This window comes from Molossus molossus, unplaced genomic scaffold, assembly GCF_014108415.1.
Source record: "Molossus molossus isolate mMolMol1 unplaced genomic scaffold, mMolMol1.p scaffold_m16_p_20, whole genome shotgun sequence".
NCBI lineage: Eukaryota > Metazoa > Chordata > Mammalia > Chiroptera > Molossidae > Molossus > Molossus molossus.
Window position 1 is genome coordinate 839044 of NW_023425356.1, and position 17772 is coordinate 856815.

The following is a 17772-nucleotide window of genomic DNA, read 5'->3' on the forward strand; positions in this document are numbered from 1 at the left end:
GTGCTACCACGAATATTTATAGATGCTGTATTCAAATTAGGCTAGTAAGATTTCGATCCTGATTGGATTAATTGTAGTGAGTCGTCACATATCAGAATGTAAACTTTTCGTAGTACATTTTCATTGGTTACTTTATTACTTCGCTTCACCCAATCAGAGGGCCTAGACTATGCTACATAGAGCTACTATAGAAGCCCCTTCAAGCACTGTTCTGTGTACTTGAGAGCATATGAAACTTTTTGGTCATGCGCCAATGTCATTTCCCTAGTACACCACCGAGCATCGACTCTAGTAGGGTCTGCACCAGTGTGACACCTCATGTCCGGGTTTATATCCCGGATGCTGAACCTGGCAGAGAAGCGCATTACCCCAAGTACACCAGCACTCAACTAGGCGAAACCACCTGGAACTCAGCAACGTTCGTTAGGTACTCCCTGTGATCTATCATCACCGATTTAATTTAAATACTTGGGCGTATTTTCTGCATTCACAACCATGTATGTCAAATTGTGATTTAATTTTAACATGTCAATCTAGGTTTCCTGAATTTTTATTACTCTCCAAAGTCTTAAAGCATATAGTGTTGGAAATGAGTTACTACTTTCACGAAGTGTTGTAGCGTAGGTGAAACTTGAATCTCAGCAGTTAAATCGCAGTAGTACATATCGTAAGGAGCAGTATTTCTAGCTCCACCCCCTAAAAAGGGTGAAATAGAGGCCGCCCCTCCCTTCCCACAGACCTGCAGCTACGCTTGCCGAGAGTGCAACAGCTCTTTTCCTAAGAACTGTGGGTGGCTCTGAAAAGAGCCTTTGGGTTGTGTTGTATTTCTAACAGTTGGCCAAAGGAACTTCTTACTTCTTCTTGGCCGCCTTCTTTGGCTTGGCTGCCTTGGGCTTGGCCGTCTTTGGCTTAGCCGCCTTGGCTTTCACCGCTTTGGCCTTCGCTGGACTCTTCGGCACCTTCTTGGGCTTGGCTGCTTTCGCCTTTTTCGGGCTCTTTGCCTTTTTGGCTCCGGCAACCGACGCCGGCTTCTTCGCCTTCTTCGGGGTCTTCTTGACGCTCTTCTTGGGGGTGGCTGATCCCGCGGCCTTCTTGGACTTCTTGGCCGCCCCAGCAGCCTTCTTGGGCTTGGCCGCGCCCGCCTTCTTGGCTTTGGGCTTGGCCTCCCCGGAAGCCGCCTTCTTGTTGAGCTTAAAGGAGCCGGAAGCGCCGGTGCCCTTGGTCTGCACCAGGGTGCCCTTGCTCACCAGGCTCTTGAGACCCAGCTTGATGCGGCTGTTGTTCTTGTCCACGTCGTAGCCCGCGGCCGCCAGCGCCTTCTTGAGCGCGGCCAGGGACACGCCGCTGCGCTCCTTGGAGGCGGCCACGGCCTTGGTGATGAGCTCGGACACCGGCGGCCCGGACGCCTTGCGCTTGGCGGCACCGGTGGACTTGCGGGCCTTCTTCTTCACAGGCGCTTTCTCGGCTGGGGCCGGGGCGGCGGGCGCGGCGGGCGCAGTCTCGGACATGGTGCAAGCAGGCGTGGGGAGAGAACTCGAGCCGGAAGAGAGACACTGGTCGGGACTCGGGCCGCGCCGCTGCGCCCGCGCGCTTATATAGGGCGGAGCTGCGCCGTGATTGGTGCGCTGTCCAGCCCGCCTCGCTGGCAGCTACAGAGTGTCCTCTCGGATCCCGAGTTGTGTTTGTTACACCTCGAAAAATGCCAAAAATATCAAAATTTCCTGCACCGAATTGCCCGATTTTGCTCAGAAAGCGATCCTCGAAGTCTCAGGCTTCACCCAGGTCTCAAATTATGAGGAAACCACAGCACTTTATGCCAAAAACTAGCAATATTTCCCGCCGTGCTCGTCAGATTTTAACTCTGAGAAACAAAACTTTGTATTTTCTTCGTAAATTATAAACCGATGTTTAACTGTGCAGTTTTCTAACCTCTCAAGTATGATTGTCCAAGTGCTTAGTTTCTTATATGTCCAAAAACCATGACACAGGAATTATGATTTTTATTACAAATCTGCGCTTAAGTGAGGGAAGTAACACAGGCTCCTCGGAGAGTCCTGCCTATTGAGCCGAGGGCATTTGAGTTCATCAAACTGGATTACTTAAAAGCCAAACAAATTATTGCCCATTAGGGGTTAAATTTTGGAGCCCCGGGACAGTAGTGTATGCAGCCATGGTTTTATTTCTGTGTGCAGCACCCGGAGTTTTAAACAGTTCCTTAGAAGATTTCTTTTCCTTTCTGCTCCCAAGGGTTGGGGGCGGGGCTGTTGGTTCTCTTCCTCTGGACAACTGCTTCATGAGTTTAGGTACTTTGAACGCAGGATATTGGGAAGGAAGAGTGGGCCAAAACATAGACTGCACAGAAGCAGGAAAGGATTAATTTTCAAGTAACCCCCAGATGAGGTCCATAAAGTCACTGGAAGTGGAAGTGCAGCTTGAGGAATGTCTGTAGTCTTGCTGAGTTCTTTCAGCCCATGCTTTAGGGTCAAACTGTATCACAGTAGTTAAGATTGAAATTCAAGCATTGGTCATAATGGGAAATGAATCAGAAGTGTAGGTTATAAGACATCTATTCCCATTGTGAGAGAAACCCAGGTGGTGTTATTACTGAATAGTGGATGAATGACTAGTCCACACAGCAAATATGCCTCAGTCATGCATCCCAGATCTCCATGGAGAAGAAAACAAGTTACATGTGCAGCTTAACTGTAAGTTCAAACTTCCATCTCAGAAGCAGAGCTTTGAGGGTCTATGGAACTCAAGCCATTGCCCTCTGAAGATGTTTTTTGCAACGTCTCTGAGAGAAAGGGCTTGTTGAGGTTATCCAATCAACAAAGATGCAGTTGGCAATGAAAACCCAACTAAAGGAATTTTTCCAGTACAATGAACTGGGTGGACTTGTCTTTAGAAACTGCAAGCCATGTTATTGAGAGATAAAATATAATTTTGGCCAGTGCCAAAAGTGATATACTATTCTGTGGGTGTGGTGGCTGGTTGTGACATGGTTTTGGACATCACGTTAATTTTTACTTTAATTGCCACATATGTTCACACACAACAGACCCTATAAATGGTGTCCATAAAAGTCACTGGAAGTGGAGGTGCACTTTGAGGAATCTATCTGCAGTCTTGCTGAGTTCTTTTGGTCCACTTTTAGGGTCAAATTGTAATGAAAACAAGAATACAAATCTTTGATGTAACATTAATGAGATGTTTCAAAATCGTTTTGTGTTGATTAATGCTGAATTGGGTATAAAGAGATGTAAATTATCAATTGTTAAAATCCTTAACGTATGCCCTACCCAGTTTGGCTCGGTGGTTAGAATGTCGGCCTGCCGACCGTAGGGTCTTGGGTTTGATTCCTGGTCAAGGACATGTACCTGGGTTGCAGGTTCAATATCTGGCCCCAATGGGTGTTGGTCATGTGGGAGGCAACCAGTTGATGTGTCTCTCTCACATCAATGTTTCTCTCTCTCTCTCTCTCTCTCTCTCCCTCTCTCTCCCCCTCCCTCCCTTCCACTATCTAAAATGATCAGTGGAAAAATATTCTTGGGTGAGGATTAACTAAAATAAGTAAATAAAAACCTTAATGTGTAAATATTTTCAATGTTATTAGCTCATGCAAGTGAACAATAAATATGCCCTGTGGTACACATTAACATAAAAAAGGGAGCCCTGGCCGGTTTTGCTCAGTGGTTAGCACGTCAGCCCGTAGACCAGAGAGTCCTGGGTTCAGTTCCCACTAAAGGTACTTGGTTGTAGTTTGTCCCCCCTATCCCCCAAAAAGGAAGAGGATAAGGTTCCAAAACAGACCAGTTGATGACCATCAAAGTAGGGAAACTGATTTATGGGCATTTGATCCAGAACAATAGATTATCTTATTTTCTATGGAAAAAACCAGTCCTGTAAATGGCTTCATTTTACTCAGTGTATTTTTTACTACTTCTGACTTGGAGATACTTAAACTCTCCAAATTGTGGAATCTTTCAATTCACCTAGGCCCATCTCCTATGTTACAGAGCGCTTTTCTTTTTTTTTTCTTTTTTCTTTCTTTTTTTTTTTATCCTCACCCGAGGGCATTTTTGCATTTATCTTTAGTAGAGTGGGAGGTGAGAGAGGGAGGAGGAGAGAGAAAGAGAGAAACATCTATGTGAGAGAGACACATCGACTGGTTGCCACCCACACAACCCCAACTGGGGCCTGGGATGAACCGCAACTGCAGAGCATTTTTCTATAAATAAGACTATTTGATGGAGTGAAGAAGACATTGAGGATCTGCCACTATGAAATCAAGCACTTATTTGACACTTTTTTTTTTTTTTTTTTTTTTATCCTCACCCGAGGACATTTTTCCATTTTTTGTTCAGGTAGAGTGGGAGGGAGAGAGAGGAACAGAGAGAGAGAGAGAAACATCGATGTGAAAGGGACACATCGAGTGGCTGCCACCCACACAACCGACCAGGGCCGGGGACAAACTGCAACCGAGGTACGTGCCCTTAGCGGGAACCGAACCCGGGTCTCTCAGGACCGCAGGCCAACGCTCTAACCGCTGAGCCAAACCGGCCAGGGCTATTTGACACTTTTTAATGATGAAGTACGAGTAACATTATAAAAGCTCCACTTTCCTGTTGCTGTGAATTAAGGTGGCCGTCTCAGCACTACCTACCGTGGTGAGTGTGCAGTGTGTGAGCATGTATGCTGTTAAAAAACAAACCTAAACTGAGTAATTTAGGAGATTTAATTGGCTTTATTATGTGATCCAGGAATTGGGCAGCATCCCATCTATCCACTAGATGGGCTCTTCAAGGAGTTGTATAAAATGGCGAGATTTTACAAGAATTGTAGGGCAAGGCAGTTCTTAAAACAAAAAAGAAAGGATTACTCTTGGGCCTGCACATCTTTTCTTTGGGGAAAGAGAATGGAAGGGTTTTCTATCATGTAGGTTACCTCTTCTTCCTATGAAAAGAGCCCATGTGACAGATTACCTTACTGGTACTTGACCAGAAAATTCCATACCAGTTAATTAGGTTTATATTTATGGGAGACACTGAAATTGCAGTTAGATTAAGTATTCAATCTAGGTTTGTTATCTTGGCCTTTTAGCATGAATGGCGCCATTTGGGACCTGAGGTGTTTTTTTTTAAACAATTTTATGTATACATTTCAAAGTCTTGTTCCCGATAATTCAGAACCAATAACTCCAGTTGGTCTCAGAATCTCAATGTGTATCAACTTTCTCAGGCTTCTCTGGTACCCACCTAAGTCTGGGAACCACTGCCACTCTCAGTGAAGGTGACGGTGGGTCAGAAGTGTTTCAGGTCAAGTGGGTGTTCCTATGGATTTCTGGACTTGCTTTGAGACCTGCCCAAAGAAGTGTACACTGGATATGACCACACTTTGGGAGGATGGAGGCAGCAACAATCCAATCCTGGCATCCACAGATTCATACCTGACTGGGCTCCAGAGTGGGCTACAGAAGGAGTAAGGAGAGTAATGCCCACAGGTGGTTACTGGACCTTGTTTGCCTGTGGACCACCAGAATTCCCTAGTATAGCATCTCCACTTCTTGTTGCATTTTATCTCTCTTAATAAAAACCACCCTTCATATACTGACTACTGTGTACTCCCTGCATTCTTACGGAATTAGTGCAACAATCTCTCGCTCTGGACCATATTCCAGCTTTGCAGAAGACAACACGGGCTCGTGTGGGTTAAGGCATTCTCCTGAGAAAACTACTGGTAAGAGTTGCCTCCAGGATTCCCGGTGGAATCTGACCTCGAAGCATGTGCTCTGATAAAGTGTGTTTCAGACTGCAGATCTGAACAATCAGGAAAGGCTGTGAAGTCCATTTAGTGGCACAAGGCCGGCATGTTTCTTTTTCATGAGCTGGAATACAATATAAAATACAGAGCTTAGTGCATGTACTTTCAGTTACCGGCACAGCTTGTTGAGTGTGTGGTGGGAGCCCTTGTAAAATGTGGTCCACACTGTGATGGCTCAGCGGCCTCAGAGAGAGGCACTGTCTTCATTCAGGGGTAGTCATGAGATAGTCTCATGTATTCATCCCTTAAGAGCTAAAAAGGTGGTTTACTATTATTGACTGTTTTAAGTTTCCAAGGAACCCTGGCAATAGAAAGTGAGGAGCCCTCCATGAGCATAGCAATGGTGCTAAGAGGAACGACGCGATTTGTGCAGAAGCTGAAAGGAAAAGGAGGCCTGTGCTTGGTTGCTTTTACTCCACCATTGTGGGTTCTCAGCACCTGATTCTGGGATTTGATATTTTACTATGTTACCATCACCGCTTTCTTGAAGACAGACTTTGGGAAAGAGGTTTTTTTGCTAAACAAATGAGCCCCTTCCAGCTTCCTCATAGAATGTGTGTTACATTAGCACAGGCATGGCAGAGTGGACTTTTAAAATAGGCATTCTATCTTGGCTTTGGTGTAGAGCATTTCTGGAAAATTTTGCTTAAAGGGGGATATACATGAATGTAGAAATTGCTATTCTCTTTATTTAATTCAACAATCAAAGCCGTGCGTTGCATGACCAAGGTCACTCGCGGCAGCATTGTTGGGAACTGAAATGTTGGAAAGAACCTCCAACATGAGAGACTGTGTGAATAAACTGTGGTGAACTGCACAGTGAGGTGGTGGACACTACCAAAATAAATGAGAAAGGTCTCTGTGAACAAAGACGGAGTGAATCCAGGATATATGATTAAGTGAAAAAGCCAAGTGCAAAACAGTATCCATAGTATGATGCCCTTGTATGGGAAAGAGGAGAATGTAAGAAAACATGTTTTTTTGAGCTTGTTTGTGCAGAACGGATAAACAAACAAAAAAGGCTGGTTATCTGTCGGGGTGGGGTAGAAAGGAGTGGGAAAGGGGAGGAAGGGGAACAAAGTAGTGGGAGGGAGGAGGGATGTGCAGTTTTCTGAAACTATCTTTCTATATAACTCTCACTCGTACAGCAATAGAAATGTTTCACGTACCAGCAAAAATAAACAAACTATTAACAGCCATAGGGATGGGGGAACCCAAAACAGAATATAAGCACTAACAAATGAACCAAACTATTAAATTAATATTATACTATCACCAAAGGGATTGAAGAAGATAAACACTCAAGTAGCCTGGCCGGTGTGGCTCAGTTTGAGCATCGACCCATACACCAACTGGTCGTCAGTTTGATTCCCGGTCAGGGCACATGCCCAGGCTGTGGGCCTGAACCCCAGTGGGGGGCATGTAGGAGGTGGCCAATCGATGTTCTCTCTCCCTCCCTCTCTCTCCCTTTCTTTCTAAAATCAATAATGAAAAAAAAAAAAAAAAAAAAAAGAAGAAGAAGAACTCAAGTAAATGTGGAAAACTGTATCATGGATGCATGCGGTTGGGCTAAAGATAAAGGTAATTATATATGAAGGTTGTAATCTAGCAAAAGTACTTCTCTCCTGCATATGAGTTCACAATTCTGTAACTTATGTGTCTGCTAGAATTGAACAAAGAAGAAAACATGTTGTCAGAAATGAGACCCAGTGTTCTCACCAGTGGATAAAAGAAATACTGGATTAGAATCAGAAATGTTAATAGAAACTTATATTTCAAAATATATGTACAGTCATACAGCTATAGAGACATAGATGTGTATTATACGTATGGGCTAATGTGCACACATATATATTTCTCGCTCTCTCTGCCGAGAGGGCCTACAGGCAAGTAACAATCTAGTAGCGATTAATGTGGGTGGCACACCAAGTCTGGGTTTTAAGCATCGTTATTGTTCTACAATAAATAGAACCATGGCTTCTTGGAGAAGTAAACAAATGCATAATAAGAAGAGACAACTGTTTCCTGATGCTAAAATCGCTGCGAGAAGGTTTAAGGAGAAGCAGGATTTCCATCATGTCGAAGTATCTCCTCCAAAATGCCCCAACTACAAAGAAAGGTAATGCATTTGCTGAGCCCACCTTCTGCTCTTTATCTGGACTTTTATTGAAATTACTTCCTGGTGTTTCTTAAAGACTAAAGTACTGCAGAGAATAATATGACAGTGGAGTAACACACATAACCATGTCAAACCAAAGAAAACCTCCAAAGAGGCAGTGCTCAGCTCCTTGGGCTGCTGGACTGCAGGTCTCATTGTTTAATAGAACGATGTTAGGATACTAACAGCAGCAACCAGCAACATCTCTGGAGGGTTCCCTTTGTGTTAGGTGCTCTTCTGAGCTCTTCCCAGTAACAGTGACCAGATTTTGCCTGTGTTTTAATCTCATCCGCACACACCAGCCCCGTCCATTTCGTTAGGTATACGCCCTGGGCAAGTTACTTAAGCTCTCTGTGCTTTGGTCTCCTAATCGCCTACCTCATACATTAATTATGAGGATTCAATAAAAAAAAAAAAGTTAGTGCCAGTCACGTGGTGAGCATTTTAAATAACAAAATTAGGTAGGAACTGCATTCCCCACATTCCAGCTCTAGTTGGGATAGCATTTGGGCAACAAGGACTGTTTGCCTGATTCTGAGCCACAGGTGAAAGCCCAGTGGTGTGGTCCCCATGGATGGAGCCCCAGTACCCCTGCTTCCAGCATGGCCGTCCCAGGGGACCATCCACCCAGAGCAAGGTGGTTGTGTCTCCACACATTTCAACACTGACCACCTGGTGTGAAAACACGAAAGATACTCTTTTAAATAAGTGCTCCTTAAAAATACTTCGTGCTAAATGGAGAGGAAAGAGGAGGTAGGAAAAGAATGGACAACAATAGCACGGGGCCATTCAAGAGGAAACATGGAAAATTACAGAAAGAATTTTCTGCAACCGTTGTGTTTTGCAGCTTTCGTGAAGAGCATTTCAGAAGCCCAGACACAAGGTGATTAGAATAACAATGAAAAAGTTAGACCCAGGCCCTTACTGAAAGCCTATGCCCGCTCCTTTCGCTGACTAACCACTCGAGAGGTCATTGACCTCCTCCTAGGCGGCCTTCCGGCCGTGAGCTCCTCTGTCTGGTCAGCAGGCACAGTGTCACTTGCTGCTGGAACTCGTGGGCAGAAGTCAGCAGACTGCAGGGCCTGTCAGGCAGCCCTCAGAGCCTCAGAGCTTGGGGAGGGGGGTGGGAGGGAGGCAGGAGGTAGGAGGGGGAGAGAGGGGGCGGGGGCAGGGCCGGCTCCTGCAGAGGGGCTGTTCAGGGGGAACCGTCGCCCAGGCTGTTCCTGTCCATAAGAAAGCACGAGAGCAGAGACTGGAATAGGAGAACCGTTTTCTGCGTGGGTGTCAGCTCGGAACGGCCAGCCTTCCAGCACCTGGGAACGCTGGCTGGACCCTCCCGCTGGGAGAGAAGCAGCATTTGCTCCAGGTTCATTGCCGGGCAACCCAGAGCAAGTCCCAGGCGTCACTGGTTCAACAGCCGGCAGGCGTTCTCCCGGTGCCTTCGCTCGAGGCATTTCGAGCCTCGCCGTGCTGACAGTCCATGCCCCAGTCTCACCGTCGGCCAGACTGTGACCCCTCCAGTAAGGCATGTCCCCTATTCTGGGAGTGGGCGGGTGGTCAGGGAGGGCCTCACGGAGTAGGTGATATTGGAGCAAAAGTGTGGAGCAAGTGAGGGGTGAAGCAGGTGAGTATCTACTTGAAGAGTGTTCTAGGCTTCCTCGTAAAATTTGGAATACGAAGGGAAAACACAGCAGGTGGGAAACAATACAGAAATATCTGTAGTGGATGCAGATAGGAGTGTGGGACTTCCATAAGCCCAGAAGCATGGGAGTCACTGGGAGTTCAGAGAGAACCCTTCAAAATGGGACAAAGGCACAATAGTGTGATCCAAAATGTGTGTGCATGACAGCAGAGGAGGAGGGGAGGGGAGTCCCCTGCTGGACAGGGGCAGAGTGTGGAAGGCAGTGGTGTACTGGTTAATACGCAACAACTGGCTCTCCAGGAAGAAGCAAAAACTCGTGCTTTGTAGCATTGTGATTGCCATGGTGCAAACACGGCGAGTCCGGTCAGTGTCAGGCTCCCAGTGATATCCTGAACAGCAGAGGGAAGGAGGGGAGGTTCAGAGTGACATGTCGATTTTCTGCTGGAGGCCTTGAGAGGATGAGGACACCAAGGGCAGCAATGTAACTCAGGGTGTGGATACTTACAAGCCACGGATTTGTTCTGTGACCGTGCACAAGACCAACTGACTTGGGTCCCCGGTCTCTTCATCCAACAACAAAAGGGGCTGAGCCAAAGGAAATGGAAGCTCCCTTCTGAGCTCCACCCTTCATTACTCTTTCCTCCCACAGGGGCCACTGTTCCTGGGGTCCTTCTAAATGGCCTTCCTCATTTTCTTCTCTTCACTAAGGTTGCTCAGGTACCTAGCAGGGGTAATTCACCATATCCAAGGAGTCACACTGAGCAAAAAGAAGAGTGGACAGAGTGTACAGCATCCTATCTTAGGAGTCCCTTCTTTGGGGAAGGAGGCTCAGTTGAGTTTGAAACAAACGCCCATCGCAAGGGGCTACTGCTTCTGCAGCTGAAGACCTGGTGGGAGGTGAGGGGGCGCTTCTACTGCTGTTCCAACACTGTCTTCCAGGCCCACTGCTCATCCAGGAGCTTCCTCCTGCCATGGGGACGCTTCACCAGGAAGCATGTAGTCCTCTGGTTTAGCACAACCTGCTCCTTCAGCCTCAGTGGGCGGAAGCCAGCAGATCTGTGACATGTCACCATCCTCTTCTACTCTCACTTTTCCACATTTGGAGATAGATAGATGATGATAGATAGATAGATAGATAGATAGATAGATAGATAGATAGATGATAGATAGATAGATGATAGAAAGATAGATGGATGATAGATTTCTATGTACACAGTCTTTATAGAATCTTGCACATGTTTATATTAGGTTTTACAAGAAATAAAGTGCTTTGTGATGTGCCATCTCATTTGATTGCTTTTCAGAACTCTGGGAACTGCTATTTCATTTTACAGATGAAACGCCTGATTTTCAGAAGTGGCAGGTGACTGTTCTCCGTTCCTCCAAGTCAGACACTTGCTAAAGTGCAGAGCTGGAACCCAAACCCAAGCAGTTTAGCTCCAGATTCCATGTCAGTGCAGAATGCCTGCTGCATGCCTGCTGTGTGGGCATGCATGTGTGCACACAAACTGCTTTGTGAAGACTTATTGTATAGGTATTTAAGACAACATGGGGTGTCTCCTTACAACCCAGCCTTATTCATTCATCAGATCTTTCTTGAGTTACTAGTACCTGCCTGTCAATGTCAGGTACCAGGCTGACAGCTAACGATACAACAGTGAACCCAGCAGGCCCCCAGCCTCCAACACACAGACTGTACAGAGTAGCAGACATTCTTAGAACTTACCCTGATTTCAAGGGGAGAACAGAAGAGGCAGAGGGCAGCTACATCTGGAGGGTGTGATATTTCCTGCCCTAAATAGCCCATTAACCAGACAGGTACCCAAGCAGGTGACTGATGAAACTGCCTTCCTCCTCCTCTGCACCATCTTCGTTTCCTCATGAAAGGCTGGTGTTGAAAATCCACCAACTTCATTCCTGCTGTGTTTTAGAGCTACAATCAGTTCATACACACGACCTTTCTCATTTTGCTAAGGCATTACCAGCACTTTGCAGATGAAGAAAGAGATTCAAAATTACTAACTTGGCTAAAACCACCTAGTTTTTAAGGGGGAGAACAGTGAGTGCAGCCCAAAAGAGACTTGAATCAGTGTTTACTTTCCACCATCCCAGTGGACTATGAGTTTTCAGTTTCCTGTAAATCAGAATTTATCTTTCCAGAATTGTCTTGTGTGCCTACCAACAGTGGACCGCACTGAACCACAATGCGCCCATGCAGCACTGTGCAAGGGTGTGCCGGAAGCTGTCTGTATTCACACCTAGAAAGTTCTCAGAGATGTATTTCCTTTTTTTGGTACGTGACCCCTAGCGGGAACAAAACCTGGGACTCTCTGGTCCACAGGCCAAGGTTCCAACCGCTGAGCCAAACGGGCCAGGGCTCCAAGATGTATTTCTACAGACAAGGCGAAGTGCAGAGCAGTGTGTACAGTCTGCTCTTTTTCAAATGAAGTGGTGAGGAAACTTACATCTGCATAAATTAACCATGGGCAGAAACACAGAAAAATAATGACCAAGAGATCATTGGAATAGTCCGGTGGAAATAGATTCTCAATATTTACTTTATTATTTTGATTTGTTTGAACCTTCTGGAAGTATTTACTTATTCTAAAATTAGACACATTTTTGCACTAAAGAAAGCTTCCCCTGAAACAATATTCTCCTCCCCTCCACCAGTTTTACTCTCCTTACCCACAAGGCACACAAGTGCACACACACAGATTAACCCAGAATGTTTTTAATAGGAAGAAATTTGCAGGTGCAGTCAGTCAGTGATGTTGGAACAATGATGCCATCCACCCATGTATTCCTGAGAACTGATGACAGATACTCCATACCCAGGCAGCTCTGCAGTGAGAAGCTTTGGAAACCTAAGGGTGAAACCAAAGTAAATGCATTTGAAACTTCTTCTTCAGTCTTCTTGAACACAAGCAGAAAACGTACAGACCCATTTTCTCAGTTCCTTACATAACTACTCCACATGGTGAGAGGACCCAGTCTTTGTGTTAGATGCTCTGATTTTGCCCTTCAGATAAGGTTGCCAGTGAAAGAAAAACAAACAAACAAACAAACAAACAAAAACACCCCCAAAATAAACAAAAAACAAAAGAAAAATAAGGTTGCCATATTTAGCAAATACAAATACAAGATGCTCAGTCATATCTGAGTTTCAAACAAAGAACAATTTTGTTTTAGTATAGGATGTCTCATGCAATATTTCAGCGCATGTTTTTAACAGTTACTTGTTGCTGATCTGTAAATTAAATTTAACTGAGCATCCTGTATTTTATCTGGCAACTGTATCCTCAGACACCCCCTAGAAGAAGCTTGTTAAGTGCACTTGAACACCCTCCTCCACAGGGACAGGAAGTAGCTACCTTAGTGCTACCAACAGAACTTTCTGAGATGACAGACATGTTTTATACCTTTGTCGTCCAATACAGTGCCACCAACAACTTGAAATGTGCTTAGTGCAACTGAGTCTCAAATACACACACACACACACATATTTATTTTATTTCTTTATTTAATTTTATTTATTTTTTGCATTTATTTAGAAAGGTAGAACAAGAAGAGAGGAAGGGAAGATGGGAGGAAGGAAAGAAGAAGGTAGAGAGGGAGGGAGGGAGGGAGGAAGGGAGGAAGGATGAAAGGAGGGAGAGAGGGAGGGATAGGAAAGAAGGAGGGAGGGAGAGAAAAGAAGGAAGGAGGGAGGGAGGAACAAAGGAAGGAAGAGTTTTTGTGTATATGTTCCTATATATTGATTTTAGACAGAGGAAGGGAGAGGGAGAGAGAGATAGAAACATCGATGAGAGAGAACATGTATTGGCTGCCTCCTGCACGCCCCCGCACTGGGGTCAGGCCCACAACCTGAGCATGTGCCCTGACCAGGAATTGAACCAGCGACCTCCTGGTGCATGGGCTGACACTCAACCAGTGAGCCACACTGGCTGGGTGAGTTCTTGGAATTTTAAATATTTTATTCAGATTTAAAATGTCACATGTGCCCTGGTAGGTAGTTCAATGGTTAGAGCGTCATTCTGAGAACCGAGGAGTTGCGGGTTTGATTCTAGTCGGGCACATTACCTTGGTTGCAGTTCCATCTCCGGGCCTGGCAGTCAGTCAGTGTGTCTCTCACATCTATGTTTCTCTCTCTCTCCCCTTCTCCCTCCCTCCCACTCTATCTCTAAATCAGTGGAAAAATATCCTTGGGTGAAGATTAAAAAATAAATGAATAAATTAAATGTCACATGTGGCAAATGGAGTATTGGGCGGAGCAGCTCTAGAACCAACCAGTTATGAACCTCCCTCCAAATTCAGCAACTAGAACTTAAGAGTGAGTGGTGGCTAGAATAGCACATGCCCCAAGGAACAAACCCACAAGTCCCTGCAGCTTAGTGGTTATTCCATTTCTGTGCAGAAATACATGTGGACTACATACTTCTTCTGAGTATGTGTTCCAAGTGCTTACTGAAGATCTTACAGAAGGAGGACGTGAAGTGCTGGCATCCGAATGCGAGGCCAGCAAGGTGCCCTTATGTGCAGAGCTGACATGTGAGGTGGATGACGCCGCATTAATTTTATCACACACACTACCTGTGACCCTTTTCTTGCCATGATTCAAAAAAACATCTAGACACACTAGCCCATGAAGGAGGAATTTTGTTTGCACGTCAGTCAGCAGAGAGCAGGACCTCAGGAATGAAGGGCTTCCTGAGGGTGAGCATGTGGTATTAAGTCTGGAAAAGGAGTGTGGAATGCAGGTAGGTTGTACTTCCAAACCCCACTGCATCCCTGTAGCTGGGGAGGGTGAGGAGGTTTTAAACAGAAATCCAGATAACCACAAGCTGGGGGCTGAGAGGGCCCATAGATCTAAGTGCCTGGCCTCCTGCTAGATGCTGAGATGTCAAGATGAGTAGACAGACCAGGTCTCTACATCTTGGAACAGAGAATACAATGAACAGAGGTACACAAGGAGAAATCTGGTGATAAAAATCTCAGACTGTATTTTAAAGAACGTAGACAGGATGGTAGAAAGAGATTTGGCGTGAGAAGTGGGCAGAGGGAGGTTGCTTTTTGTTTTATATTTTATGCTTTAAGTTACAAACTTTATACCTGAGCATTTTAACACTTTACACACAGGTGTTTGTAGAAGGCTAAGAGTTTCACATAACCTCATACACTGGGGCTTTTAAGAGAGGGTAGACACACTCTCTTCCTAAGTGTCTATGTTTTTCCTTTTCAATTTACTTATCTAATACTACATTGTTGGACAAAAATCCATTGTTGGACTAAGTGTCTATTAGTAGATTGTAATCAAGACTGCCAGAAAAATTTCTCATTGTTTATGTGACAGTATGAATTCTTCCTCATCCTCAGCAGTCCTGGTCTGTGTATTCTCTTTCGTGGTGAAGGATGGTACCCTTACGTGCATAACTTAACCACTAGGAAGGCTAGCTGTTTTTGTTTGTTTGGTTTTTCCAGCTACTGCCTGGTGTCCGAGTAAGTAGGCAGGGAAAGTTTCAGCTCCAGCTGGCAGACAAACAAAATAGAGTCTAAAGCTTACTCAGCACATTTGTTTTTTTGTTTTTTTCTGAAACAGCCTCAACTGTAGGTAACATGCATAAGTCCTGAGAAATTTTGATTTTCTCCTGCCCAAACTCAACTGTAATGTAAGGAGTCCAGTGAAGTTCTGTTATTTTTTTCAGTATAGCTACAGTAATTTCATCCCTGAGAATTCACCTAATTTTAGTCTACATGGCATATTCTGATTTCTTTTGGAGTCACAATGATTGTTTTCCCACAAATTTTTCTATTAATGATACAGTTTTCTAGGAGTAAATACAGGCGATGGCTGTCTTTCAGTACATCTCCTGGTGATGCTAACCTGGTCTGGGAAAATACTAAGGTATTGGAATAGAGAGTGGATTCTGGAGCTACATATGAGCCCTAATTATCAACTATTTCAGTATACATGAGCAGCCCTCAAATTCCTAATGCCGTGTTACATGCCTTTTTCAGCTGTGTTGGAAACAGATATTAGAGCTTTGTACAGCATAGTATTATTTAAAACATAATTCGTTATCAGGAGCTGGTCTAGGTTAGAGGCATTAAATGGCTAATGGGCACCAGAATCTAAAGAAAACACCACCAGTCTACCCCTAATTTACAGATGACAAAAGAGTACCAGAGGTTATGAATTGGCCCCAGTATCGCAATCGGTAAATGAGATGCAATTCGGGTCTACATTCGGGCTGTGTTCTCAGCAAACACGAATCAATTTTTCAGAGGCCCCTTTCACTTCCTTAACTTTCAGAAGGTGCTTTCATTGTTAACGTGAGCAGAGTTTAACGCCCTCAGGGGATATGGCGAGGAGGTTACAAAACCCCTCGGGAAATTTGCCTTCAATAATTTTCAAGATTTGAAGCCTAGAGACCGTAGTCCAGCTCTACAGTTAGCCAGCTCCGGACCACGGCCAGGTTCTGCGGTTTTGAGCATACCGACCGAATCACTATTTCCCACAGACAGCACAATTTTCAGCAACACTCTGAACCTTTCTTAAAGGCTTAAAGACTATTTTTGTATTGTCATGATTGGGGGGAAAATTAACTTACCTTAGTGTTTTTCTCCCGTCTTAACCTAAAGTGACATTAGCTCTTCCTATGAGGTGGGGTGGGGGGCTCTGAAAAGAGCCTTTGGTGTCAAAGCGTTTCCGGAAATTGAGATGCCTGTCAAATCACTTGCCCTTAGCCTTGTGGTGGCTCTCGGTCTTCTTGGGCAGCAGCACGGCCTGGATGTTGGGCAGCACGCCGCCCTGCGCGATGGTGACTTTGCCCAGCAGCTTGTTGAGCTCCTCGTCGTTGCGGATGGCCAGCTGCAGGTGGCGCGGGATGATGCGCGTCTTCTTGTTGTCGCGGGCCGCGTTGCCCGCCAGCTCCAGGATCTCGGCCGTCAGGTACTCCAGCACCGCCGCCAGGTACACGGGCGCGCCGGCCCCCACCCGCTCGGCGTAGTTGCCCTTGCGGAGCAGGCGGTGCACGCGGCCCACGGGGAACTGCAGCCCGGCCCTAGAAGAACGAGACTTTGCCTTGGCTCGGGCTTTGCCTCCTTGCTTACCACGTCCAGACATTGGAAAACAAGGCCTCTGCTAAAAACGAAACTAACTACTCGCCCAAGCAGATCAATTTAAAAACATGTTGAACATGACTGCTTTTATAGGCAGTTCCTAGGGAGCAAATCAGGCTGTCTGATTGGCTAAGAACAGGCTAGGTCATGTAGCCAATAGAAAAATGTTCATTTTCACACCTTATTTGCATAGATCGGCCCATGGATGACAGGCTTGTTGTTTGTCTTCCAATGAACTAAGATGCTCTCTGCATCCTTCATTAGCATAAAGGCTCTATAAGTAGCAGAGTTTCCACCCCAGCTTCACTTTACTTTTGGTGACTTGAGATTTTAAGATGCCTGAGCCAGCCAAATCCGCGCCCGCCCCGAAGAAGGGCTCCAAGAAGGCGGTGACCAAGGCGCAGAAGAAGGACGGCAAGAAGCGCAAGCGCAGCCGCAAGGAGAGCTACTCGGTTTACGTGTACAAGGTGCTGAAGCAGGTGCACCCCGACACCGGCATCTCGTCCAAGGCCATGGGCATCATGAACTCGTTCGTCAACGACATCTTCGAGCGCATCGCGGGCGAGGCGTCGCGCCTGGCGCATTACAACAAGCGCTCGACCATCACGTCCCGGGAGATCCAGACGGCCGTGCGCCTGCTGCTGCCCGGGGAGCTGGCCAAGCACGCCGTGTCCGAGGGCACCAAGGCCGTCACCAAGTACACCAGCTCCAAGTAGACCAGCAAGTAAGCGGCTTGACACCTAACCCCAAAGGCTCTTTTCAGAGCCACCCACATGTTTACAAAGAGCTGTATTCACAAACTTAAACTGCTGGATGGAAGCTGGCCAAACTCTTGAACCTTAATTAGGAAGAGTATCATACTGGTATAACCACAAACAGGTTATGGTCAATGACAACTCTTAAATTACGTGTAGTCCCTGTCCCTGCCAAAGACATGATAAACCTTTTGAGTTCAAGTATAGGACATACTTTTCAATACCTTAGGTCGAGGTGATTTCTCTGTTATAAACATGGAAAGTACAGGAAATGT

The 17772-nt window shown here is 45.7% G+C and overlaps 3 protein-coding genes across 3 annotated transcripts; 1 reads left to right on the forward strand and 2 right to left on the reverse strand.

The window, feature by feature from the left end:
- Positions 1-808: 808 nt before the first annotated feature.
- LOC118637159 (histone H1.4) lies at positions 809-1561 on the reverse strand. The gene has a single exon (XM_036272356.1). The coding sequence runs from the start codon at positions 1506-1508 to the stop codon at positions 852-854; it is 657 nt and encodes a 218-aa protein (XP_036128249.1). The 5' UTR covers positions 1509-1561; the 3' UTR covers positions 809-851.
- A 10626-nt stretch (positions 1562-12187) lies between these two features.
- Positions 12188-16808, reverse strand: LOC118637168 (histone H2A type 1). The gene is made up of 2 exons (XM_036272366.1): positions 16232-16808; positions 12188-12487 (listed from the first exon to the last, which is right to left on the reverse strand). The coding sequence occupies exon 1, from the start codon at positions 16744-16746 to the stop codon at positions 16354-16356; it is 393 nt and encodes a 130-aa protein (XP_036128259.1). The 5' UTR covers positions 16747-16808; the 3' UTR covers positions 12188-12487; positions 16232-16353.
- Positions 16809-17030: 222 nt separating this feature from the next.
- Positions 17031-17534, forward strand: LOC118637189 (histone H2B type 1-C/E/F/G/I). Its single transcript, XM_036272387.1, has one exon. The coding sequence runs from the start codon at positions 17078-17080 to the stop codon at positions 17456-17458; it is 381 nt and encodes a 126-aa protein (XP_036128280.1). The 5' UTR covers positions 17031-17077; the 3' UTR covers positions 17459-17534.
- Positions 17535-17772: the final 238 nt, after the last annotated feature.